The sequence below is a fragment of the Ochotona princeps genome, chromosome 14 (genome assembly GCF_030435755.1).
Source record: "Ochotona princeps isolate mOchPri1 chromosome 14, mOchPri1.hap1, whole genome shotgun sequence".
NCBI classification, from domain to species: Eukaryota; Metazoa; Chordata; class Mammalia; order Lagomorpha; family Ochotonidae; genus Ochotona; species Ochotona princeps.
In genome coordinates this window covers 33,865,076-33,892,343 of record NC_080845.1, presented here as the reverse complement: position 1 = coordinate 33,892,343, position 27,268 = coordinate 33,865,076, and the positions used below count along the sequence as shown (strand labels likewise).

Genomic DNA, 27,268 nt, shown 5'->3' with positions numbered 1-27,268 from the left:
TCACTATAAGTGATTTCGCACATCCCTAAAATACTCGGTCATTTCCTTCAAGAACAGAGTATTTTGTTTTTAACTTCTAATATAGAAGTTAAATTCTTGCAGCTCTCCTTTGCTGTCCAGGCTGACAGAGGTAATGGTGACGCAGATGGACTGTTCAGCTGGACTGCTCCCTGGCTGTGAGCTCTGGGAACTCCTGTGCAATGACCTCAGCAGTCTTGGGCAGATGACAAGGTAAGCAAGCGCAGGGCCTGGTGACCAGTGGGCTGCACGCGTGCCTGCAGATACTGTCGGTACTGCGAGTGAGACTCTTCTCTTCTGACTAGCTCCTGATCATTCATAGAAAATACTGCAATACCTCATATGCACATCAGATTTGATTTATATTAAAAATAGGCCTAGAAATGTGTTAGGAAAACCGATATGACTTTTCCTATCTCAAATCCCTTATCTCATGCTATCTGAAATTGTGTTTGTAAACATAAAGAGCTTATGCTTACTTAAAATCAGTATTCTGCTGTAAAACTACATTATTTTGAGTTAATACATTATTTGGGATCAATTTCCACAATGAAAATTCCTGGATTGCCTAGTATGCATTCTCCTATGAGCAAATTTTAATTTCCTTTATTTGGTTCTAATTAAGGTTCAGGGCTGACTTTGAGATGGGGAAATGAATGAAGAAAGACGATAAAATATAGCTTGCCCCTTAGGCATTCAGTATTTTTAAAACATTTTTATCTAATGGTATTTAATTATAACAAATTAAATACTAATAATCAAGTATTTTAAATGTTACAATAACTAAGATACCAATTCTAATAAGGTAACACTATTACTGTTATGCTTAAAACTATTTAAAAATCAGTACAGAATAAAGAGGTTGACTACAGCAGTATGCCTATAAAACACATGACCTCCCACCCCAACCTGTCGTTGGAAACAGCCTAACTTCAGACACTGAGGAGGAGGAAAGCCAAATCACACACCACCCGTTGCATTCAGCCATGGGTACTCATCCAGGGAGAAGTTCTTTATTTAACATGAACTTTGTTTTACTCCTGTCTGCATGGGGACAGAGAAGCAAGCTTCCTCATTATGACTTCAGATTATTATTTCACAACCAGACTGTCAATACCCTTTATACTGTTTTCCTCCCTAATGAAATGCCACGACATCCTGAAGCTTCTGTCATGGAAGGCAGCTCTTTGATCCCTGCAGACTGTCTCCCTGTTTCAGTGCCCAGAGAAGACCACAGTGACACCCATACACATGCAGCTGTGGGTCCTCCAGCATGCAGGTGACCAGCAGAGGGCCTTCAAGAGCTCCAAACCTAGCTCCTTCTCTGCAGCTTTGCCTGAAGCTCAAACTCAAAAACCATTGTGCTCTAATCCAACCCCCAGGACTTCACAAATGCAGAAGGGTTCTCGCCCCAAAGAATTCCTCTTCATTGCAGGACTAAGGTTTTCCTACCTTCTTGTTGTTCAACCAAGTCTTTGAAGCAAAGCTTCCCCTGCTCAGCAGAGCAGTTGGGCTGTCCTCTGTGCTGGAACAGAGGTGATGACATGACCCCCGGACCCCCGCTGCACAATCACAATATGGTTTTAAAATCTGTCTTGTCAACACATATATTCTACAAAATGGGGAAATGGCTCAAGGAAAAGAAAACTATCCTCAGTAAGTTTAGACAGGAACTGAAGAATTTCCCTGCAAATTCTCACTGAAAACAATTTTAGACAGCCTGTAAACTTCAGTAATTTTTTAAAGGAAAGCACATGGACATGAAGTTGTAACCTCACCCTACATTAGTATTCACTCCTTTCAGAGCACAGTTTCTCAGGACTTTTCCTAGCACAGAGCTCATGATTTTTTAAGTCGTGACCACCATGGATTTGGTCTGTTGAGCTGTCATGTTTTTCATGAAGTTCAGCTAGGCCTCATGTTCACATTTGTAGCACATATCCTACACCAGGTACTATGCTGAGCAATGTATCCTTCTCATTTAAAATTTCTCACAATGGCCTTTGAGTTAGACACTACTATTTTTCCAATTTCACAAAGGAAGAGGTTGACAGTTTCAAAGACAGTGATTGTCAGAGTCACACCTGTACGTGGCAGAGCTTGCACTTGAATCATTGACCCTTAGTGTTCAAAGTTCTCCCCAGAGCAGCAGTATCCAACGCTACCCAAGACGATGAGGTGAAAGAGTATGCAGAGCCTGAACAAAGTTCTTCCAGTCTGTTTCCGTGCCTCTGTGTGTCAGTAAGGAAATTAGTTAAATGAAGGCCACTTCCAAAAGTATGAACAGATCAGGTGTTCCTCTCCAGGCTGTGCACCGTAGTTCACACCTACAAATAGACTTTCCAACACCTGCACAGTGGCATGGGAAACTTTCCCTAAGGACTCTGGCTGCATGTGGGATCTGAAGGGAATCCGAGCTCTTGCTAGCCTCCTGTTACAGTGTACCTCCCTGATACGCACTGTTCATCAAAGAGCAAGTCTAACGCAGTTCACCTTTTGGAACTAGAAGCAAACCTTCAGGTATCAGCACGAGCAAATTTTACACTCATGTTTTAATCTTTTTGACACTCCAAAACGGTGAGTTTTATGTTCACTGCAGGATGAAACTTACACTTACTGTTCTAAGTAACTTATTGTTCAAATAATACACTGCAATAGGACAGAGGTACCAACCATGCTGACATGTTTGCTATTCCTAAGACACTGAATTGATAACACAAATGAGAAGACCTACCTTTTCTTTAAATTTTGCTTCATCCCATGCCTGAAGTTCTATGATGGATTCATTCATCATTTTCTCCTTATACATGTTTATGTTTTCTTTTTCGATTACATCAGCATTGCTAGTCAGAAGCAAGCACTTGCTCCCTCTCGCTCTTCCTCTGCCTGTTAGGAAATACATTTCTTATTTGGTGTTTTGCCTTAAAACTCTGGTCTAATCTGAGGTTAGGTAAACCAAGGATAGAGGTATTTTTAAAATGTAACTTTGGTTCACTGCATTCCACTTGCAGGAAGGAGGTTGGGCTTGCTAAACCATGGGATGAGCCCTACATATTAGGCATGAGGGTAAATGAGCGCTCACAGCAGCTTGCTCAGGGCCTGCAGGGACACAGTGTAACTGGACAGTCAGAAAGACAAAAACTGATTTCAATAAGAGCGCAAACCCTCAGCAGTATATTATGAAGGCCCCAAGATAAGTAACAGATCCTCCCTCAACAGCCTTTTAGGTAATGCAGAAATGAGATCCAGCCACACACTCCAGAACACAGGTGGGAAAGTGTAAGTTCTTGCAAAGATAACTATAAAGGGCTGCAGCCATTCAAATGAGACACAACTGGCAGCTGCAAGAATTAGGGCCAGTAAAGAACAGTATACACAAGCAATGCCTTCAGCACACCAGAAATCAAAGACTTGCTGAAATGGACACTGTGCCAGGGAGAAGGACAGGAAATGAGCTGTGAAGGTAAGTCCGTGCTGTGTGTTGAAAATTCAGCACCAGGCCAGTGTTCTGGTGCAGTACATTAAGCTGCTACCTTAGCACTGATCTGAGTCCCAGCTGCTTCATTGTTCATCTGTTTCCCTGCACGTGAGCCCCGGAAAGCACTAGCAGGTGGCCCAAGTGGTTGGGCTCCTGTCACTCATGTGGGAAGCCTAACCAGACTCTTGGCTTCAAACTGGCCCAGTTTGGACAACTAACTACAGCCATTTGGGGAGTGAGACAATAGATGGAAGATTTCTCCCTCTCTCCCTTTCAAATAAATAAAAGTAAGAGAAAAAGAAAATTCAACATCAAGTGAATTGAGGAACCACTGGAGTTTTTATACAAAGAAGCTGAATGACATGCTCAGAACTTTCTGGGGAATAGTAATGTGGCAGCTGTTCTCAGGCAAGTTAGAAAAATGAAAAGGAAGGAGAGACTAGTTAGGATACTGTCTAGTCCAGGTGGGAGAGAGAACTCCAAGATATCCCTTCTGGAACACAAGGAGCCTGGCAGCACCACAAGCATGACCATAAAAGGGCTGCTTGTTGACCTGCAAAGCCTTGATCCAAACTGAAATTATCCTTTCAGAGAGTTCATGTAGGGCAAGTAAGCTGTATCACTGGGACAAGAATCAAACTAGGGTGTGAGTGATTGGACAAAATTGTTAACAACCACTCATTCTGACCAAATCAGTAAACCTTAGTCACCCCTAGTGATTCCAGAGTTCACTTTGCCACAGCAAGAGCCCAGTGAAGGGCAAAATGACATACTCAGAAATCAGAAAACAAGCCTGTGTGACCACAGGGAGGGCAGCCAAGCTTCTCTTACCTCTAGTTTGGATCATTTTGATGACATTGCCCACATACTCATACAGGATGACTAGATTGCACTGAGCAATGTCAATGCCTTCATCAGCAACTGAAGTGGCAATCAAGATATTGTGGTCTCTATTGCTTCCGAATGCTTCCAATACATACTTTTGTGCTGGGAGGGTCATTCCTGCTGTTAGAGCAAAAGGACATTACATGACTCAAAGAGGGAACTTTCCCCTTGAAATAAAACAGCACCTAATCACAGGATGCTTTTTGCATGCCAGATGCCATAATTAGTGCTTTATATTTATGATGGCACAACAACACTGGGCTGTAGAGTCTCGTCCCATGCCTACTTTAGAAATGACATTGGAGGTGGCCTCTAACTCCTTGGATTCTGCCACAGGACTGCCTGAGTTTAAATCCCAGCTCTAGCACCTACTAGCTATGTAGCTTTAGCAATGTCAAAAATATTTACTGTGTAGTCTTCTACTGGTTTAGCTTTTCTAGTTGGACCCTTACTGATTCCAAGCCTTATGTAATAATTTAAATGTTGCATATATTCCTATATGAATGGCATTCTAAATTCACTCAATACCTGTGTCCTGGCTAGTTTTGCCACGTCCAGTCAATATGTCAGGTTTCAGAAAGCCAAGCTGGGAATTTTCCTCAATCCACTTCTTTAAAGCCTAAAAAGGAAAAGCAGTTATCATTTGGGCACTACTTGTAAACCCTCTATTATTTTAATATTGCACAAAGTGACAGTTTCCAGATTGACAAACCTGAGTTCAACTTCTTTGAATCCATGTACTAATTCACCATGATGGAATAGATTTTGTAACTTGATAGTTTAATCTCGAAGTTACACTTTGAGTTAAAGTCCAGAACATTGAATGTATAGAATACATGACACTGAGATCTGGAACAAGACAGGGATGTCCACTTTCTCCACTACTATTCAACATAGTCCTAGAGGTACTCGCTGAGGCCATAAGACAAGAAAAAGAAATCAGAGGAATCCAAATGGGAAACGAAGAAGTCAAGCTCTCACTATACGCAGATGATATGATTCTTTATGTAGAAGAGCCAAGAGACTCAATACAGAGACTGCTAGAACTTGTACGAGAGTTTGGTAGAGTGGCAGGGTACAAAATTAATGAACAAAAATCAACAGCCATAGTGTATGCGAACAGCCCCAAGATGGAAAAAGACTTAACCAGCAAGATACCATTCAAAATAACAGAGAAAAGTATGAAATATCTGGGAATAAATCTAACCAAAAATGTAGAAGACTTATTTGAAGAAAACTACAAACTGCTTAAAAAAGAAATTGAACAAGACCTCAAAAGATGGAGTAACATCCCATGCTCCTGGATAGGTAAAATCAATATCATTAAAATGTCTATACTGCCAAAAGCAATATATACATTCAACGCAATCCCAATCAAATTGCCCAAAATATTCTTCATGGAACTGGAAACAATGATCCAAAGGTTCATCTGGAAGCACAAAAAACCACGGATAGCTAGAACTATCCTGAAGAACAGGAAGTTAGCAGGGGGAATCACAGTTCCGGACCTCTGGACATACTATAGGGCAGTGGTTATCAAAACAGCGTGGTACTGGCACAAAGATAGAGAGGAAGATCAATGGAGCAGAATAGAAACGCCAGAAGGAAACCCACACAGATACAGCCAAATAATCTTTGACAAAAAGACAAACGACAACCCAGGCAAATGGGAAGGTCTGTTCAATAAATGCTGTTGGGACAACTGGTTGATAGCCTGCAGAAACAAAAAAATAGATCCACATCTCTCACCATACACTAAGATCAGATCTAAATGGATAACAGATCTAAACCTACATCCAGAAACCTTCAAACTTTTGGAAGAAAATGTTGGAAACACACTGGAACACTTAGGGGTAGGCCCTCACTTCCTAAAAAAGACTCCAGATGCAGTAGAAATCAAGACCAAAATAAACAATTGGGACCTCATCAAACTAAGAAGCTTCTGTACAGCTAGAGAAACAATCAACAAAGTAAAAAGGCAACCCACAGAATGGGAGAAGATCTTCGCACACGACATAGGTGATAGAGGGCTAATATCCAGAATATACAAAGAGCTACAAAACAACCAAAATGTCAAAACAAACAACCCACTCAAGAAATGGGCACGGGAAATGGGCAGACACTTCACAAAGGAACAAACCCAAATGGCAAATAAACATATGAAAAAATGCTCAAGTTCCCTGGCAATAAGGGAAATCCAAATTAAAACATCAATGAGGTACCACCTAACGCCAGTAAGACTGGCCCACATGAATAAAAGCACCAACGACACTTGTTGGCGAGGTTGCGGGGAAAAGGGAACCCTACTCCACTGCTGGTGGGGCTGCAGGCTGGTACAGCCTCTATGGAAATCAGTATGGAGAATATTCAAACAACTCAAATTCAACATACCGTATGATCCAGCAATAGCACTCCTAGGAATATATCCAGAACACTTGTTCTATGAGAAACCAACATGCACTCCTATGTTCATAGCAGCACAATCAGTAATTACAAAAACATGGAAACAACCAAAATGCCCATCAGCAAAGGATTGGATAAGAAAGCTATGGTTCATCTACTCCATGGAATACTACTCAGCTATTAAAAAAAACAAAATGCAGTTCTTTGTGGCCAAATGGGCCAAACTGGAAACCATAATGCTAAGGGAAATGAACCAATCCCAAAAGGTTAAATACCACATGTTTGCCTTAATTTAAGATGATATGATGTTATGTATAACATGTTATGTTTTGAATGTTATATGTTGTGATAAACTAAAATTGAAGTATAGGTGAGGTGGTCACAGAAGGTGGCTGGGAACCCGCATTTACTTTTAACATATTGGTTACTCATTACTATGTCAATTAATTCCATAATGATGTAAATTTTTGCTGATGGTATGTTGGAGCTTTCAATTGACTGGGATGATACTCTGCTGGCTCTGTCATCAGACCAGAGAGGGTATACCTAAGAAGCTGTTGAACTTGACTGGACAATAAGATGCTGGACTCTATGTTTGGTATACACTTGCAATGGGGAAATCTCAACTGAACTTGAGCTGTGGTTATGCAACAAGGTGGAGGAATCCACCATGGTGGGAGGGTTTGGGGAGGGGTGGGGAGAACCCAAGTATCTATGTAACTGTGTCACATAATACAATGTAATTACTGAAGTTAAATAATAAATAATTAAAAAAAAAAAAAAAGAATACATGAGCCCAGATTGCAGCATACAATATCAACCTATACAGATTATATTTGTAAACACCAGAAATAACCAATTGAAATTTGGAATTTTTAGTTCCGTATTTAACATCAACATTATGAATATTTGATATTGTGGTACATCAGGTCAAGCTGCTACCTGTGAGGCCAGCATCCAACATCAAAGCACTGGTTTAAGGCTCCACCTCTGCTTCAGATCCAGCTCCCTACTGGCTTAAATGCTTGGGCTCTGCCATCCATGTAGAAGTGGCTAAAGCTCCAGGCTGCTGGCTTTGGCTTGGCCCGGCTCCAGCCACCGCAGCCATCTGGGAAGTGAACCAACACATAAAAAGTCTCGGTCTCTCTCAATCCCTACCTGTGTTTCAAGTAAATATATCTTTAAAAAATTAATATGTAGATTAACTACGTGTATAATCTCTAACACATAAAAAGAAGCCAAAGATGAGGCAGGGAGCTGCTAAGGAAGCCCTCGTGATCTGCATTTCCTGATTCAATCCCCTACCTTTGAGTGTGAACTGGACTTACTAGCTTCTAGTGAATACAATACAACTGATATGATGCTAAGGATTTTCCAGATGAACTTACAAAAATTGCTGTGGTTTACAAACTCAGCAGAATCTCCCTCAATCTCTGGGATCACTCTGGGGAAAGCCAGCTGCCCTGTTCCAGGCAGCCCTGGGGACAGCTCACATGCATGACCTGCCAACAGCTATGGAGAGAGAGCAGGGAAGCTCATCTTCCTAAGACAAGCCTTGAGCTGACTGCAGCCACAGGCTACAATTTGATTGCAGCCTCGTGAGAGCCCTGAGTCAGAAAATCACAGTTGTTTCCAACCTTATGACTTCTGGGTATTATAACAAATGCCTATTATCTCCAAACACTAGATTTTGGGGGAAATGTGTTACTTAGCAGTACATAAATAATACAGAACCCCTGAATAAATGAAGGATACAGTGCTGCCATGGGCAGGAACATTCAGTGTTGATAAAGATGTCACTTTGCCCCATTGTATCTATGGATTCAATGTAACAAACAAAATCCCAGTAAGCTTTTTCATATATGTAGAAAATCCGTATATATGGAATGGTAAAGTAACAAAGCTACTTTGTAACTTTGTAAAACTTTGTAAAACAAAAAATTGGAAGAATCATGCTATCTCATTTCAAAACTTAGTATAACACTGTGGTAGTCAGTGTGGAATGCATGGAAGGATAAACACTTAGGTAGACGGAACAGAGAATCCAGAAACAGATCCATGCAGATAGAGTCAACTGATTTTTTTTAAAGTTACAAGAGCAATTCAATGAAGAAAGGACAGTCTCAACACACAGTGTTGGTGAAACGTATTTAAATGTACCAAGGGAAAAAGTGCATTGATACATACCTCACATCTTACACAAAAATTAACTCTGAACAGACTGTATACTTAAATGTGTAATGTAAAACTACAAAACTTCTGGCAGGACCTTAGATAAGCAAGGTATTCATAGCTGTCTATGATACTACAAGCTAAATCCAGAAAAGAAAACATGCATTATATAAAAATGTAAAGCTTTTCAATCTTCAAAAGATATATTGTTTAATTGTCTGTTAGGATATTTAAAACACAACCCCTGGGCCAGAAGACAATGACTGCAAATCATACTTCCATCAGAGATGTTTTTTCAGAATATAAACAGAACTGTCAAAAAAATTAACAATTAAATGATAACCCATTTATAAGTGGGCAATAAAGGTCTGAACAGACACCTTACGAAAGGAGATATAAAGATGGCTAACAAGAATATGAAAGATGCTCAGCTGGGGCTGGGGCTATAGCTCAGTGTGTTAAGCCACTGTCTGCAGAGCCAGCATCTCATACGGGTGCCAGTTCAAGCACTGTCTGCTTAACTTCTGAACTAGCTCCCTACTAACGAATCTGGTAAGCAGGGGACGATGGACCAAGTGGCGAGACCTCTGCACCCATGTGGGAGAATGAAGCTGCAGGCTCCTGGCTTTGAACTGGCTCAGACTTGGCCATTACGACCATTTGGGGAATGAACCAGCACATGGAAGATTGACCAATCAATCAATCGGTATCTCTCTCTGCCTTCAAATAAATAAATAAATCTTGAAAAAAAAAATGCTCAATCACATTAGTCATTAATGAGATTTAAATGAAAAGCCCAGTGAAACACCATCAAATGCCCATTGAATGGCTAGAATTCAAAAATTTGACAAAAAGCACAAAAAAGGATGATATGCTTGATCTACAGGTACTTGTCATCTAGGGTGACTAAGACAATGAGTTGTTGGGCCCGGCGGCGTGGCCTAGCGGCTAAAGTCCTCACCTTGAATGCCCCGGGATCCCATATGGGCGCCGGTTCTAATCCCGGCAGCTCCACTTCCCATCCAGCTCCCTGCTTGTGGCCTGGGAAAGCAGTTGAGGACGGCCCAATGCATTGGGACCCTGCACCTGCATGGGAGACCCGGAAGAGGTTCCAGGTTCCCGGCTTTGGATTGGCGTGCACTGGCCCGTTGCGGCTCACTTGGGGAGTGAAACATCGGATGGAAGATCTTCCTCTGTCTCTCCTCCTCTCTGTATATCTGACTTTGTAATAAAAATAAATCTTTAAAATAAAATTTAAAAAAAAAGACAATGAGGTGTTGATGCAAGGGAAAACGTAACGAGAACACAATGAGGACTCAAACAGAACCACACGTGGACCCTGGACTGCAGAGCAGGAAGGAAAAGCCGTCTCGTCCCTAAGTGGCTCTGGGTCAGTTTGTTCTCCAGAAGAAAAGCAAGACTCACATCCGCCAGGGCTCTGGTTTTCACAAAGAGAATGGTTTTTGTCTCTGGATTGAGGTGGTACTCCTCTTGTAAGACGAGGAAGAGTTCTTTGAGCTTAGGATTCTCATTGCTGGGATCCATGGAAATGCTTTCCAGTTCCTTCACCTTTGCTGTAAGTGGGGAACATTTTACAAACACAAATTCCAAACATTTAGAACATGCAGTAACCTTGATAGTTTAGGTCTCTCTGTCTAGAATTTTCTGAGTTATAAATTCCAATTTAAATGGATGTGATTTTCAGGAAAGTCATTGGCAATATCAAAACACAAGACACATACATTCTTTGAAATTCCAATAATTCAACATCTCGGAATTTGAGCCATAACTAATTCAAAAAGTAATGAGAGACAGCTCTAAGGATGTTCTTAGACTGAAAAAATTAAAAATAGGCACATAATTCAATAGATTATGGGCCATGCATTTAAAATTAAAACAATTTGGCCATTACAATGAATAAGGAATCTAATGCATATGCTGAAATGGGAAAATTTGAAGATTTCATCTTTAAAAACATCTGCTAGAAACAAATCATAACAGATCGTGAGAGTCAACTGTTAAATTTCTCAGTTGTGTGTGCCGATTTTTGAATAATTAAAAATTTAATTACATAAACTTGTAGTTCAATAACTTAGATTAAAAACTAAGGTAACAGGGCCTAGTGCGATGGTTCAGTGCTAAGTCCTCGCCTTGCACACCCGGGATCCCATATGGGCGCCGGTTCTAATCCCAGCAGCTCCACTTCCCATCCAGCTCCCTGCCTGTGGCCTGGGAAAGCAGTCGAGGATGGCCCAAAGCTGTGGGACCCTGCACCCGTGTGGGAGACCCAGAAGTAGCTGCAGGCTTTGGATCAGTTCAACTCCTGCTGTTGTGGCCACCTGGGGAGTGAACCAGCAGATGGAATATCTTTCTTCTTCTTCTCTCTGTAAATTTGCCTTCCCAATAAAAATAAGTAAATCTTTTTAAAAATGTAGTAAACAGCCAAACATTTTATTACTTTTCACTATTATATATATATTCTTGTGGTGATTTACATCTGTTGTGTCCACACAGCAGGACACTGAAAAATGTGTACTGCTGCTCTTCTTTTAGATACCAGCTAAGTGACATCCTGCTAGTGGTTTAAAACTAACTTTAGTGCCAACATTTATACCAAGGGAATCAGGAGAATGCTAAAAACCAGTACTTGACTTATAGTCTTTGCTGACAGTCTAGATTTATAAAAGTGATGAAAATAATACAGATTGGATCTAGCTGTACCATGAAAAAGAAATGTTCTCCCACTATTTAAACAGTTATTATCCAAGTAGCTCACATCAGTGAAGTTCCAACATTTTCTTTATTTTCATCTTATTCCTACCCTTAATTAAAATATATATCAATCTCCATATCAAAACAATTATTATTTTTCAATCCAACAATCATTGGAGGTCCTAGAACACAGAGGTTGTGGAAAAAAAAAAACACCATTAGCTTTTTACATGGCAGCTTCAAAAAGTTCACAGAAATGCACATTATGAAAAATTGTATTTTTTAAAGATTTATTTGAAATGCAAAATGACAGATCTTCATTCCCTGGCTCACGCCCCAAACAGCCAGGGTAAACCCAAGAGCCTAGAACCCCATTCCAGTCTCCCATGTGTGTGCAGGAACCAAGCGCTTGGACCATCTGCTGCTGCTTGCCCAGGCTCATTAACAGGGAGCTAGAAAGAAAGTGCAGCAGCTGAGACTTGAACTAGTTCTTCAATAAGGGATGCTGCAGGTGAAAAGTTAGCCTGCTGTGCCATAATGCCAACCCCAGCAGCATGGATTTAAAATGTATGTATTTCTTTACTTACTTTGTTTGATAGATCTCCTATCCATCAGTTTACATCCAAATACACTTAATAGCTGCTGGGGCTGGGCCAGACCAAAGCCAGGAATTGGTGATTCAATCCAGGTTCCCCATATGGGTAGCAGGGATCCAACTACTTGAGCCATCACTTGCTGTCTCCCAGGGTACGCAACAGCAGGAAGCTGGAATTGGGAGCCCAAGGACTTGGACCAGTCTCTACTACTTTCCCAGGCGATGAGCAGGAAGCTGGATCAGAACTGGAACAGCTGGGACAAACTGGTGCCAATACAGGAAGCTGGTTTCACAGGTGGAGGCTTTGCCTTCTATGCCATGGTGCTGACCCAAAATAAACTTAACTCTTTAGTTTCATTTCTCCATAAATCTTCTCAAATATCCTCGTAAGAGTCACTTGGAGGGCCAGCACTGTGGCGTTCAGGTAAAGCCACCGTCTGCAGTGGTAGCACCGCATGGACACCAGTTTGAGTCCCAGCTGCTTCACGTCCAGTCTAGTTACCTGCTGATGTACCTGGGAAGGAAGTGGAGGATGACCCAAGTGACTGGACACCTGCACCTACATGGGAGACCAAGAAGCAGCTCTAGGCTCCTGTCTCTCTTTGGACTGGCCTAACTGGCCACTGCAAAGCAAAGCAGTGGATGGAGGATTTCTTTCTTTCTCCTGAATCTCAATCTCTGTAACTCTACTTTTCAAATAAACAAATCTTTCAAAGAACCAAAAAAAAAAAAAAAAACAAAATTTAAAGAGTCACTTGGCTATTTGGAATTTATAATAAGTATTATAATTTGATTAGCAGATTGTTTCCACTAATAGCTGATTCCACATAGTATAGTAAATACTTCAGAACAGGCCAAAGATAAATAAATAAACAAACGAACAAGCAATTACTTTTACAAAAAGGAAATCAAGAAAAGGAAAAATTTAAATTATAGTTTCAGACCCAATATGGTGGGTCAATTGGTTAATCCTTGACCTGTAAGTGTCAGGATACAATATGGGTGCTACATCATGTCCCCACTACTCCACTTCCTCTCCAGCCCCCTGCTTATGGCCTGGGAAAGTAGTGAAGCATGGCCCAAAGCCTTGGGGCCTTGCACCTGCGTGGAGACCTAGAAGAAGCTTCTGGCTCCTGACTTTGGATGGGCCCAACTCCAACTATTGCAGCCATTTGGGAGTGAACCAAATAATTTTCTCTGTCTCTCCTCTCTATTTCCAATAAAAATGAATAAATCTTTAAAAAATCATTTTCATTTAATATCTTTTCTGTATTTGTGTTAGTCTAAGGGAGGGGAGTTATGGGTCACTTTGGGTTTCCTTATATAACAATATATTTAAATAATAGTTTTTATATGACTAAAACACCTTTTTGTGGTTTTAGGCCTTGATAAGACTATTAAAGCATTTTTCAAGGGAATGCCATTAATCTGCATAGGAAGTACTTGGCAAATCCTGCCATCTTCTCTTCTTCCCAACCAGAAACATATGAGCAGCAGTCTCTCCACAGCAGCAGGTTAGTTTCCATAGCTTCTTCCTCTGACAGCATCACTCACCTTCAAATCTCCGAGTCAGATCTTGTTCTGTCTCATCAAACCCTGCTGCTCGCACATCATTGAAGAAATTGATCAAGTATTCCAGAGCATCTTTCATTTGGGCATGCTCACTGATTATGAGAGCATCATTGTATTTCTGTGTAAAATAAAAACTGTTTCAGTAGGTTTCTGATGTCTTGCATAGCAACTGTACTCTAGTTCAGTTAGCTGCACTTAACACAGTTGCTTTTGAGAAAGCTTAACACTATTCCAACTCAGTTTTAAGATGAGTACCTTCTAAGGGTTCCACGATAAAACCTCTGAATCAAATACTGTTTTGAAAAATCTCAGCCAGAAATGTTGATTCATTACAATTACTTTGGATTCTAGAACTCTACCTAGAAAGAATATGAGTATGTAGAAACACATGTCAAAGATTTAAAAGCAGTAACAAAAGCAAATCAGTTTCCACAACTACCTGCCCTCATAATTCAGACTCAAATTCTTCATACATCTGATCCCATAACTAATTTCTAAACATATTTTTCTCATAATTGTGGCACTTACAACCTGCATCCAGTTTCAACTGAGCTTATTAAAATACAAATACATGCTAATTGAATGCATGTTAAAATACTTTCAATGGCATAATAAGCAGAGAAGATGGCTATTCCTGCTGTTCCTTAACTTTTTGGATAGCCAGGACTCTAAATTTCTTTAACAAGGGTAAGGAAACATGCACTTCCAGAAATGGCAACAGGACTCACTGACTGAACATTAAACATGGCCACCATTGATCACATACCAAGAGCCACATCTGTCATCATCACTCAGAGTTTCCCTAGCCATGTCAGTCATGCGAGTGCAGGAGGCGCAGCACAGAGTCTGAGCTTTTGGTTCAGTTCTGCATCTTTAGTGTTAAGCTTCAGTAAATAAACTATGCTGTTAATAGGATAGCTTTAGGAGTTTGCTTTATAAGAACTTTCTGGAAAGTTTCCTAAGTGAGCTCTTGGGAGCAAAGGAGCGTTTTTTCAGCTGCCACAGTGCAGCCCCGCTGTGTCTATCCTTTCAAACAACACACACACACACACACACACACACACACAAAAACATACCCGCAAATGGGAAGTGCACAAATACAGTGCTTTACAAATCCTGCTCTCTTCATCTTTGTCTGGCAGTTGAAACACCTTGCAGGCTTTGTGAACTTCAACAATCCACTGTTCGTATTTCTGTGTTCCAAATTCCCTATTCTGGAGTTGAGATAAATTTTCTAGGGAAAAAAATTTTCTTTCAATGGCATAATAAGCAGAGAAGATTTTTTCCCCACTTCTTACAATTTTATTTTTTATAATAATTACATGGTTGATCAGGGTGGAATGGGTTGAGGTTTAAGGAAAAATTGGGTGAACTCATTGTTTCCCAATTTGCTATTTTTTCTTGTTGTTTCTAGGGGAAGGGGAGAGACAAAGGAGGCAATCACTGGCTAAGAAAAAAAATATTTCATTGTGTGGCATTGTTAATCATGGAAGACACATTGGTAATTCAGCATGTTGTTTAACTCGATGTAAATCTTCATTTTCCTGTCTGGAGCTGTCTCTTCTCTTGCACGTGCTCCCATCTGTCACAAGGCCTTGACCACAGCCAGCATCATGCTATGTCATCTTTCAGCCTCCAAAATTGTGAGCATTGTTTCCTTGCAAGGCACCCAGCCTCCAGTATTTCACTCTATTAAGGAAGAAGACTCATACCACTGGCTCTGTGATCTGCCTGACTCCCCTTCCTGCATTTTACAAGGCAGAGGTGCCTGCACTCTCACTAGTCTGTTGACCTTTATACAACTGGTGAAGCACACCTTACCACCACCACCCATCTGCCTCCAGCTGCTTCATCATCATCATCATCTACTTTGGGGTTTACCATTAGACTAGACAGGAGATGTGTCTCAGGGTCCGTGTTGTTCCCCATTACCTTGCATAATCACCTAGCACTGCATGAACGAATGAACATGCTGAAACAAATGCTACATCAAACAAGCCACGTGGGAAGAGAGAACTGGAAAGATAAGTAGAACCTTATGGTTCATGAAGAACACACACCATCAAGTTAGAGGGTTTACAGAGAGTTTTAAGCAGGATATTTATGTGATAAAGGCAGTACTTTGAGAAGGCTATCCAGTTACATGGGAAGGAATTGAAGAAAGGGCAGACAAGTCTATTTGTGTGAGTCCTAACAATCTTGGAAAGAAAAAGGAAAGGGAAAATAAGTATCAGAGAAGGGAACACACCATGAGGTGTCCTTTAGACACCACAAATTCAACAGCTCCAAAATTCTCAACTCCTCTTGTGCTTGAACCTGCTTCCATCTCTGGCAGCAGAACCTACTGGCAAGCCCCAGGTATCCAAATCAGAAGTGTAGGCGAAGTTACCTCATCTCTGCCCTCCCCAGTCCCCTCAAATCCAGCTATCCATTCAACCTTAGCTCTTCCAGTTGAAGCACCTTGCACACGACTTCTTCCCTTCCATTAACTGGTAACCTTACCATATCACTAAACTGTTTAAAACTGTCCCGTTGCTTTTACGGTAAATTCAAGCCCAGGCTCGCACACCAGGCCTTTCCTGTCTACCAATTCTTTCTCTTCTAATTTCAATCCTTCTCACTATTCACATATTAGGATTACTAAAAAGTGCTTACAGCTTCTAAAACTTCTAGGCTCACTCTATGCTTTCAACTTCCCTTGATTCTCCACTTGATTTGGTTGACTTTTCAAAATTTGTTTCAGGGGACCAGTGCGGTAGCCTAGTGGCTAAAGTCCTTGCCTTGCACACACCAGGATCCCATATGGGTACCAGCTCTTGCCCCAGCTGTTCCGCCTCCCTTCTAGCTCCCTGCTTGTGGCCTACAAAAGCAGCAGAGGATGGCCCAAAGCCTTGGGACCCTGCACCCATGTGGGAGACCTGCAAGAAGGTCCCAGCTCCTGCCTTTGGATCAGCTCAGCTCTGGCCATTGTGGTCACTTGGGGAGTGAGTCAGCAGACAGAAGATCCTTCTTTCTGTATCTTCTCTCTGTAAAGCTGCCTTTCCAATAAAAGTAAATAAATTTTTTTTTTTTAAAAAATTGTTTCAGGCATTGACTCCTCCAAAACTTTCTATGCAGCCTGGTCTGGGACAAAGTTCCCACGCACGAACGCGATAAGCAATGTGTGACTGCCTGCCAAACGCAACCATTTTGCATTAATAACAATTCCATTATTTCACTATGAGCCTCCTAAGGGTAGGGACTGTATTTTTTTTCAAATATAATTGAATTTATTTTAAAAAATATTTTCCATGATACAGTTTTGTAGTTATAGGGGTTCCTCCCTCCCCATAATCCCCTTCAACAATTTTTTCCCATATTGCCACAGTAGTATGGGACTATGTCCTTAATTTTAGTATTTCCTTTGCCTTGCAAAATAAATACTCTGTGAATGAAGAACTAAAAAGGGAAGAATGGAGACTTCACTCATACAAGTATCAATGCCAGGACAGAAAGCTAATTTGGAATGTGTGAGAAATGCTGACTTCATCTAGTATGCCTTCATGCTATTTTTCAGCTGTGCGCACCCAGATGAATTTACTTTGGATTTTAAAAGAAAAAAAAAACTGAGAATAAAGGAGTGATTTTAAGGATCCTTATAATCAGAAAAGTCAACCACTGAATATGGCCTTGACATTCTGAGTTAAGGAGAATGTAAAACGACATTAGTTAACAACATATAGCTATCCCCAAGCGCTGAGAATACAGAATATAGGATTTATTTAACGGAAAATTGGAATGGAACTCACCAAATCCTTCAAAGATACCCTTTGCCAGGCTTTCTGTCTCCCTCATCAGCTGAGACACGACGTATTTAAATCTGTTGGTGCTCCGTGATTCAACTTTCCTGAAAACTAGAACCAAAGGAAAGTTAAATATATTTGGGGAAGAAAACATCATAGTTCAAAGTAATCTCCAAGCCTTCCTCTGCCATTGTAACGTCCTTTGGAGAACCTGAGGTCCAAAGTTCATGCGCAGGTGATCTAACTGATAAAAGTGCCAAAATACAAAACAACAAAACAAAAGTAGAAATGGCTCCTTGTTGTTTCCTGCTCAGATCCTAACAGCCTAACATCTTTCTGTTCTTCACAGTTTTGAGTTGATCTTATTTCTCACTGGCTTTCCGGCTACTTTGCCTCTGTGCATTAATATTCTCCCTCCCCAACCACCCCCCAAGAGCATTCACATTAATATAATCATTCTGACTGTACATTTTCAACACAAGTATGAACTGTCTAGCATGTTCCCTGTCATGGCGACACTTCAAAAGGGCACACTGTGTGTGTAGAAAGGACTGTTCACAATGAGAGATACATGACCATGTCAGGGTTTTCTGAGGAAAGTATTGCAAGGTGTTACAGAATGCCAGGAAAGGAATGTCTAATTCTTCTGGGGAAGGTGGTGTTGCAGCACATTAAGAAGAAAGCAGGAAGCTCTGTCCTTGACAGTCAGAGAAAACCAGAGGATGTGTTGAAGGAGCCCAGGGGAATGTAACACAATTTTGCTTACGAGATTAGAGACGACAGAAAGCTCAGAGTGACCGGATCATGGGATAACCCAAAGAGAACACAAAGAAAGCTTGGGTACTTTCTCTAATTCTTTACAGACAGTTCCCCAAGTCCCCAAAACAAGCTTAACTGTACTCTTCCCTCCTCCTGGTGGATTTATTCTGCCTTAGGTTCATGTAAGTCACCTGCTGCTCAGAGAGCAGGATACACATATCTTCTGACCCTTTCTCCTTCCCAGGATCGATCGATCTTTTAAAAATCATATCCTGAGACAAGGCTTGATGAACACAGATATTGTTATTTCAGTTGTGATTTTCAGAAATTCAAACACCAGTGACTACAAAGCATCTCCCTCAGACCCGGAGCACAGGGAAGCACTGAGCCCAGTCCTTGCTTATCTGCATGCTTAACTTTATTCAGCACCTCTTCCATGACAGGTGCTGTATAGTACTTAAGAATAAGGGATGATTGTTCATTTCAGGCCACTTCTGAAGTTTACCCATTGCCTGAGACGAGAGTTCAGTTAGAAGGCGAGACTGAACATGTGACTACTTGCCAAATTTGGGTTAAATATTTTCTGTTGATTAGAGAAAAGGTCAAAATGTAGTGTTCCTCTAACTGGCTCTAGATGAAGGATTGTCAAGAATCAGATACTCCAAAGGCCCTGTTACTGGATCCCGCTTACTTTTCTGGGGTGTATAAACAACTTGCCGCAGCTCGTCCAGGTTCTCTTTGACTGTTGCTATCACAGAGGCATCCAGACAGGCACACAGCCTGCAGATATGTTCCACAGCTTCAGCTGTGTTCTTGGCATCCCCCACACCAACAGAGGCAGTCATTCCAATGACCTAGAAAGAACATTCCAAGTCATCTGATGTCTGAGAAACCGTGTGACGTATCTATGGCCCAGGAGGAATTCTTCCCTGTTGGAATAGGCTTTCTGTTTTTCTCTCTCGTTTCTTTTTCACTACCTTCAGAGAGAAGCACATCGGGTTTCCCCTCGCATTCTCAGCGAAAATAAAAACAGAAAATTCTTCACTAGGCAAAGCACCAAGCGCAGGAGTCACAACTTCTTGGCTAAAAAAGGATCAGCACAGAAACAGACAGGAAACCCATCCACGCAGTACTTCTCTTTTCATAACTCTTGCATCCTTCATGTCATGGAAAACACGTGGAAGGGAAAAAGACTAACAATAGGCACATTGTCAGTGTGTTTCAGCCACACCATGCTGGCTGAATGTCCTCGGACGTTTATCTTTAGTTCTCCATAAAGCTGGGAAACAATCAGTATTTAAAATGGTAGCTGTGGGCCCAGCACAGTAGCCTAGTGGCTAAAGTCCTGCCTTGCATGGACCAAGATCCCATATAGGTGCTGATTTGTGTCCCGGCAGCTCCACTTCCCATCCAGCTCCCTGCTTGTGGCCTGGGAAAGCAGTCAAGCATGGCCCAAAGTCTTGGGACTCTGCATCCACGTGGGAGGCCCGGAAGAAGCTCCTGGCTCCTGGCTCCTGGCTTTGGATCAGTTCAGCTTCAGCCATTGTGGCTACTTGGGGAGTGAACAAGTGGATGGAGGATCTTTGTCTCTCCTCCTCTCTGAAAATCGACTTTCCAATAAGAATAAATAATAAATAAATAAAACGTGTGGTTTCAGAAAGATAACATTTGTTGCTGGCATAATAGATTAAGTTGCCACTTAGGTCACCGGAATTCCGTGTGGGTGAGTGCTGGTTCAAGTCCCAGGTGCTCCATTTCAGATTTGCTCAGTGCTAATGAACTGGGGAAGCAACAGATAACCCCAGTCCTTGGGCGCCTGCACCCACATGGGAAATGTAGGGGAAGCTCTCGGCTTTGCCATCCGACGAGTGAACTGGTGGATGGAAGACCTCTTTCTCTCTCCCACAACTGCAACCTCTGCAGCTACGCCTTTCAAATAAATAAAATAAATCTTTAAACTAAAAAGAAACACATTTGTAAAGACTGAGTATAATGGTCACCTAATAAATATTAATTTCTTCCACCACTAACCACTCAATAATACCTGAATAACTGACTCACCAGCAAATAAACTAGTTTACATCAATTTTATTCTGAAAGAAAAAAAAAAACTAAAGAATATGATTGTTCTCTCCCCTTTTTTGATCTACTGGCACCATACTGAGTTTCTTCTAAACTGCCTCTCCTAAACTGGTAATTATTAGGACTGGAAAGCTGAATACACGTGCAGGTTGGCATCCCTTAAATTCTTGATTTCCAACTTCATTTGGATCCCCAATATAATGAAACAATCCTCAGTATATCCTTCTCTGTTCTTCCTGTCATTTCAACCCCTCTCCATCCTCCCCCAAACTTTCCACCCCTTTTCCATATTGACAGTTCTCAGCAATTCATCTACTTTTCCTATATTCGAGAGAAGAGGGGAGTTACGCACCAGAGATTCTCTGCCCATCCAAGAACAAGTCTCTTGACTGAATCTTCCTGTCTCTTCTCAGGTAACACCGAAGATGTTTTTCCTCCTTGCCTTTCATACTAATTCATTTACTTGCCTACATCTACCATGCTGTCTGGAGTCTCCAAGCATCTCCCTCCATCATTCCCTTGTTCCATTTCATCTCCTTCTTCATGCTCTGGCCTCAGATAGGGAGCACAGCACACTCTTTGGTACTTTTGTGCCTCTAGACAACCAGCACCCTCTTACTAAAAGCATCCAGCTATCCACCTGGACCACTCCAGGTAGGGCCTTAGTTTGGGCCTAAGCTAGCACCTATTATATGGTGGCCCACTTTCACTGAATACACAGGAATGCTTTCACTCATGTTCTGATCACCCTCGTGTCAAGCTGACACAGTATGCTTGTGGTATAATTCTTACATATCTGACTTGCTAGGAAACTAATGTTACTTAACAGAAAAGATTGTGTCTTTTTCTACATGTATCCCCAATGCCTAGCATGGTTCTAGCCACATGGAGGCACACAATACAGTCAGTCCTCCATACCTACAGAGTCAACCAACCGCTGGAAAATATTAAAAACAAAACTGTATCCCCGCTGGAACATGTGTGAACTTCTACCCCTATTATACCCTAAACAATCCTGTAGAACAGCCACTTCCATAACATTTGCATCGTGTAATCAGTAGTTCAGAAATAAATAAAATGGAAGGATGTATACAGGTTATATGTAGGTATATACCCCATTTTATGTAAAGAGGTCTTTAGCGTGCAGCTATTTCAGCATCTGTGCAGTGTCCTAGAACCAATCCTCCACGAATAATGAGGCACAACTGCATGTTAACTGAACACATGAATGAATCAAAATTGATCAACAAGTTGTACAATGACTTAGGAGCTGGGAAGGCATCCTCCTTATGGCCGCAGGAGTAAGTGAACAGGATTTAGAGATTATCCCTCTCCCAGGGAGTTCTGGCCGTGGGGATACCTGAGGCAACAGTTCTGAAGATCCTCCCAGCTTCTGATCCAGATAACAGAACATGATCTTATTGTATGGATGCTGTTTACGAGTGTTGTGGCACTCATCGAATATCATCAAGGTAAAGACAGAGAGCGATGGGACAGTTCCATCTTTCAGACTGTTCACAAGAATCTGGGGTGTTAAAATAATGATGTCATTGTTCTCCACAACCTGTTTCACAGGAACGTTCTCAGCTGTTGCTCCAGAAATACCTGCCACACTGTACCTGGAAAAGAATCAAAAATCCCCCATTACCAACTGGAACATGAACGGGAAGCCACCAAGATGAAACAGAATCTAAGTGAACTTAACTCAGTAATGCTCCTAGGTCCAAAAGGAATACATTTGCAGACAAGTTCTTTGTTCAAAGCCTGACATAGCAAATAAGCAATAAATGCAAGGTAGTTTACAGGTGTATATCTTCACTCTTACAAGTCACTAACAGCACAAACAGTAGATCAAAGAGGATTATTAAATTATAAAATCACTAAAAAAGATAAATGTGATATTTAAATGTCAAATCAGGGTGGGTGTTCGAGTTAAGATATCCATGCTCTATATAAAAGTACTTGGGTTTATTATCTGTTAAATCTTTTATTTATACCATAAAAGTAAACTAGAAGGGTTTAGAATTTTTAGTATGTCTAACAAAAAAATTAAGACTTGATTAGGAATTATACCTAATTGATATAAATGCCAACTCTTATAAAATTATTTTAATCATGACTTTTAAAAAACAAAGCAAAAAAAAGACTATGATTGACTATGACAATCAATTGATTCTTCAATGACCTCATCGAGCTGGAAATGGCGAGAGTGGCAGCGATTCACAACTGGAGAACTATTACAACCACTTGAGCAGGTATCTCAGAGCATGCCTCAAATCCGGGACTTTGGGCGGGTGGGAAACTGGGTGGGGCTTCTCCCTCAATATCCCCCTTTACCTCAGATACATGAAGGAAACAATATGGACATAAAAATCTTACCCACATCCCTATAGCCCCTAAACCTTTACACCGTAATTAACTATGTAAGATTGTTAACAATTAAAAAAAAAAAAAACAAAGCAGACGCAAAGGCATTACACAAAGCTGGAGAAAAAGGACATTGGAGCAATTGTTGTACCTACCCAAGTTTTTCAAAATATTCTGAGAACACAGATTTCTGCTGTTCATACACAGGGACATGATTAGCAAAAAAAACTACCTTCCCTTTTCGTCCTTGTGGAAGTGTTTTAAGATGATGTTCACATATAAGAAGTGAAACAAAAGTTTTTCCACAACCTTTTAACACACAGGGAAAGAAGAAAACATGTAACTAACATTAGGTCTGTCTTTTTGACTCCTCTAATACCAGTGAACTAACCAGAAATTGATCATTTACATGAGCTAGTAATTGCAGAATTGTAACCGAAAAAAAAACAAAAAACATTAAGCTACTTCCTAGGTAACATGCACTCAAATAGGACCAAAAGCAAACTAAAATAAGGCATTTCTTTTCTTAAGTTGAGCCTTTTTATACTCCCTTTTGTCAAAAGACAAAAGGAACAGGAATGAGCTTGCCCATTTTGTCCCAGTATTCAACAAAAGACAAAAAAAGAAACAAACTATGTAATATCAATTGATTTACCAGTAGGTGCACATATTATCGTGTTTTTTCCATTCATAGCTGGAGAAGCAAGCTCTAGTTGGTAATTTCTTGGTTTCAACTGGCTGCACAACTTAGCAAAAGATACTTCTGTAAAGCAAAAGGAACAAAATTACTGAATAGATACTGCTTCCAGAAATCACAGCAAGAGCTATTATCCAACAGATATGAATTCTCACTGTAGCAAGGGGAACTTTTTTCCTAAAGGTAAACTTAGCTGGCCTTACTGAAAAGAAACGTAAGGATCTTAACATATCAGATACATTTAAAGTAACTTATAGTCGTTGATTTTATTCTGGAATGATCCTCCCCCAAGGGGCGGGGGGAACTTGCATTGTTTACTTGTAGAAGTAGCTCATACATTTTTTAATGAATTATCCTAAAATCATATTTTTTTTCTAAATGCCAAATATTATTAATCCTAATTAATCCTATTAATATTAATCCTATTAATTGGATTAATATTAATCCAATATTTACTGTCCTTTTATAAGGAACTGTTTATATGGTATACTGTGTAAATCTCTAGTCATGGAAATATGCGTCTAGAAATATTATGGGGCCTTTTAGGCCCACAGTGACCTTACACAAGAGCCCCTCTGTGTGTATGAGAGGTGGAGCTCCTTAGAAGACGCAACCCTTTGGCAAACCCTACAGGCTCCAACTCAGCCCTCTTTGACCCTTAGGCCTAGCACGCGTGCATAGGGCAACACCCTCACCCACTTGAATGGCATCTGGGATCTTAATAAAGGAAACTGCAAACTAGCTCACAATTAATAGAAGTATCTCTTTAGAAAGGAAGGCTGATTTAAAATTTTATACACACTTCTGGTGGGACTCACTGTGTTTATCACATTGACATGTACATACTTTCAGTGATAAAAAGTTTTTACAGGACAGGCAGCAGCTATGGAAAAAGAATGGCAATTAGAATTCTAGAAAAGTATCTACTTTTACACTTTCTTTTCTTCCTTAGACTTCTTAAAAAAAACAAAACAACTTTTCACAAGACTGTGACTTTTGGCATTGCCAAGAGAGTTTCTACATAAAATACCAGAGGCGCAATGTTACGGAAAAGAACGAGCAACGCCAGTACCTGCAGGTAGACAGGAATTCTGACTGAGATTCTGGCATTCTGGCTCTTCCTGGTAGACAATATGTATGCTGGAAGTTTCCACGTAATCCTCCTCAAGATATTCAGTTTCAACACCTTTAGCATCTTCGTGAAATCAGAAAAACATTTCAGAACCTTAACATAATCTGAGTATAGTTTGATGGTGAACCCCCCCAAAAATTATTAAAACTCCAACCTTCCATTAATAATTCTGACAACCAACCCCCATTTGCTCTTAAATAACTGTTTTGACTTTTATCTCCGTTTAGAGTTTGAACTTCAAAGTTATTCAGGATTATATAATTCCAAGTGTGGAATGGGGATCAGCAACTTCAGGAATGTGTTAGACTTGAGTCTCAAGATTCATTTTAACAAGACTCCAAAATATTTATATGCATATTATATCTACATGAGAACAGCCACCTCACTTAGCAGACACTCGTACCTTCTATGTCTGACCCACCCTTGACCCAAGAAATCAGACATATGTTTTTATAGACAGTTTAAGAAGCTTAAGCAAAGCTAAGACTAGACACTTAGATGATTTCAAAATTAGCCTTTAAATAATGCTTTGAGATGTTAGCTTCAAGACGCCAAATGATTACCCATATAATCAAATTGTCTCCTCTTATCAAGAGAACTAGGCAATGGCTAACATGACTCAACTTTGAAAAGGAAGTAAATCTTAGAACTTGAAATTATAATTCTAGAATTCCCAAGGTATTTTTTTGATATCTATGCCAGGATGAAGATTACACTTTATCTTCCTCAAATTCTATGGGTGGGCCCGGCGGCGTGGCCTAGCGGCTAAAGTCCTCGCCTTGAACGCACCGGGATCCCATATGGGCGCCGGTTCTTATCCCGGCAGCTCCACTTCCCATCCAGTTCCCTGCTGGTGGCCTGGGAAAGCAGGAGAGGACGGCCCTAAGCTTTGGGACCCTGCACCCGTGCATGGGAGACCCAGAAGAGGTTCCTGGTTTCCGGCATCGGACCCTTTGCGGCCACTTGGGGGGAAACATCAGATGGAAGATCTTCCTCTCTGTCTCTCCTCCTCTCTGTATATCCAGCTTTCCAATAATAAAAATCTTTAAAAAAAAATTCTATGGGTAAGATGGCTTCATGTTGGATGAGAGCAATTTGTCCTGGTACATTTTTAGAGATCATATGCAACCAACCAAATTCTGTAGGCAAGTAGCTACACCTCCCTCCTACAACTAGACTTCATGCTGGTCTCTCACTAGAGTGCATTCCTAGCTATCAGAAGGGGAAAACACCTCTGCTGGTAAGCAAAAACACACAGAATGAGTGAGCTCAAAGCACAGCCAGGAGGACACTGCTCACCATCTACAAGTTCTTAGAATAACCTACCTCCCTCTGCCATCCAAAGTTTACTGAACTCGTTGTTAACATTCTCCAAAGCAAGTTGTAAAGTTTTGGGCCAGTTTTCCTTGTCTGATCTGGTAAGGCATTCGACCAGCTTCTCTGCACCTGCCATCCTCCCCCTGTTGGTGCAAACCTAAGCAAGGCAAAGGCAGTCTATTGGTCAATTATTTCAGAAGTTTTTCTTGCACGAATTTTCAATACCAAAATGTCGATTCAAGTACTACCCAATTTAAAATCACCACACAATACGGTGCATTACCATTTTCCCTCACATTCATCAATCTTTTACAACTCTTTCCTTTATCCTGATCCTTTACACACCTGTATCATTACGTCAAGCCAAGCTTTCTCATCGCCCTGAGCTCTTATACCTTTCATCACCAGCAATATTAGGAAAAGAATTACTCCATTTGACAACCATTCACAATATGAAGATACTGGCACAAAGTAAAATGCAGATGGATATAACAAAATATAACACATCACATGACTTTTTAGAGTAGATTTACATGACCTCAGTATTGATAAGAAGGGAATGCATTATGAATATATTATTGATAGGCCAGGCATATGTAAATACTTAAAAATATCAGCACTTCTACTATTCTCATTTTATGCATGTCAAAAAAGATGGTAAGAAGGGCTAAAGTAATTTAAAACTATCATACATTAAGAAATGGTTCAGCCAAGACTCTAAAAATGATTCTGTGTCTACAGCCTAACTGCTTAACCATTAGTCTCAGCCTTTTAGTCTTTGTTTGCTGAGCTGTTTGATTTTATTTCAATTTGCAAAAATTATTCAGACAAATAATTTTAACTGAAAATACAGAAAAATCTGAAAAGTAACACTGACAAAGATTAGTTCACATTAAAGGTACTTTTCTAGGTAATTATGCATTATATAATAAGGATTTTTGTGGGTTTCAATGATCTTTCTCAGCTCTAAAACAGTAGGAAAAACACAAGATACTCTTATGTTCAAACTACTTCCCCCAATTTTAGTGTTGTGTATGAACATACCTGCATAATTTCTTCATATTCCTGATTAATTATGCAGTCAGATATTTCGGGAAGGATCTCTATTGGATTAATCTTGTCTTTAAATACTGGTTGTAAACGTTTTAAAAGTAATCTATGCTGTTCTAACTGTTCAATTTTTTTGAAATTCCAATCTACAATGGCTTCATGAAGTCCAGAATAACCTGAAAAGAAAATAGAGTTAGATGAGCTAAACTTAATTTTAAAAATATATTGAAACTATTATCAGAGAAAT

The 27,268-nt window shown here is 40.5% G+C and overlaps 1 protein-coding gene across 1 annotated transcript in view; it reads right to left on the bottom strand.

The window, feature by feature from the left end:
• Positions 1–27,268, bottom strand: part of RIGI (RNA sensor RIG-I) — a 48,068-nt gene that overhangs the window by 9,494 nt on the left and 11,306 nt on the right. Inside the window, exons 3-16 of the mRNA XM_004581059.4 lie at positions 27,016–27,197; positions 25,981–26,128; positions 24,595–24,717; positions 23,481–23,588; positions 22,981–23,134; positions 21,819–22,077; positions 19,068–19,230; positions 17,624–17,728; positions 14,912–15,069; positions 13,818–13,953; positions 10,382–10,530; positions 4,910–5,000; positions 4,328–4,498; positions 2,753–2,904 (exon numbers count right to left, since the gene is read on the bottom strand). Of these exons, the coding sequence (XP_004581116.2) occupies positions 2,753–2,904; positions 4,328–4,498; positions 4,910–5,000; positions 10,382–10,530; positions 13,818–13,953; positions 14,912–15,069; positions 17,624–17,728; positions 19,068–19,230; positions 21,819–22,077; positions 22,981–23,134; positions 23,481–23,588; positions 24,595–24,717; positions 25,981–26,128; positions 27,016–27,197 (2,099 nt within the window). The remainder of the gene's footprint in view (positions 1–2,752; positions 2,905–4,327; positions 4,499–4,909; positions 5,001–10,381; positions 10,531–13,817; positions 13,954–14,911; positions 15,070–17,623; positions 17,729–19,067; positions 19,231–21,818; positions 22,078–22,980; positions 23,135–23,480; positions 23,589–24,594; positions 24,718–25,980; positions 26,129–27,015; positions 27,198–27,268) is intronic.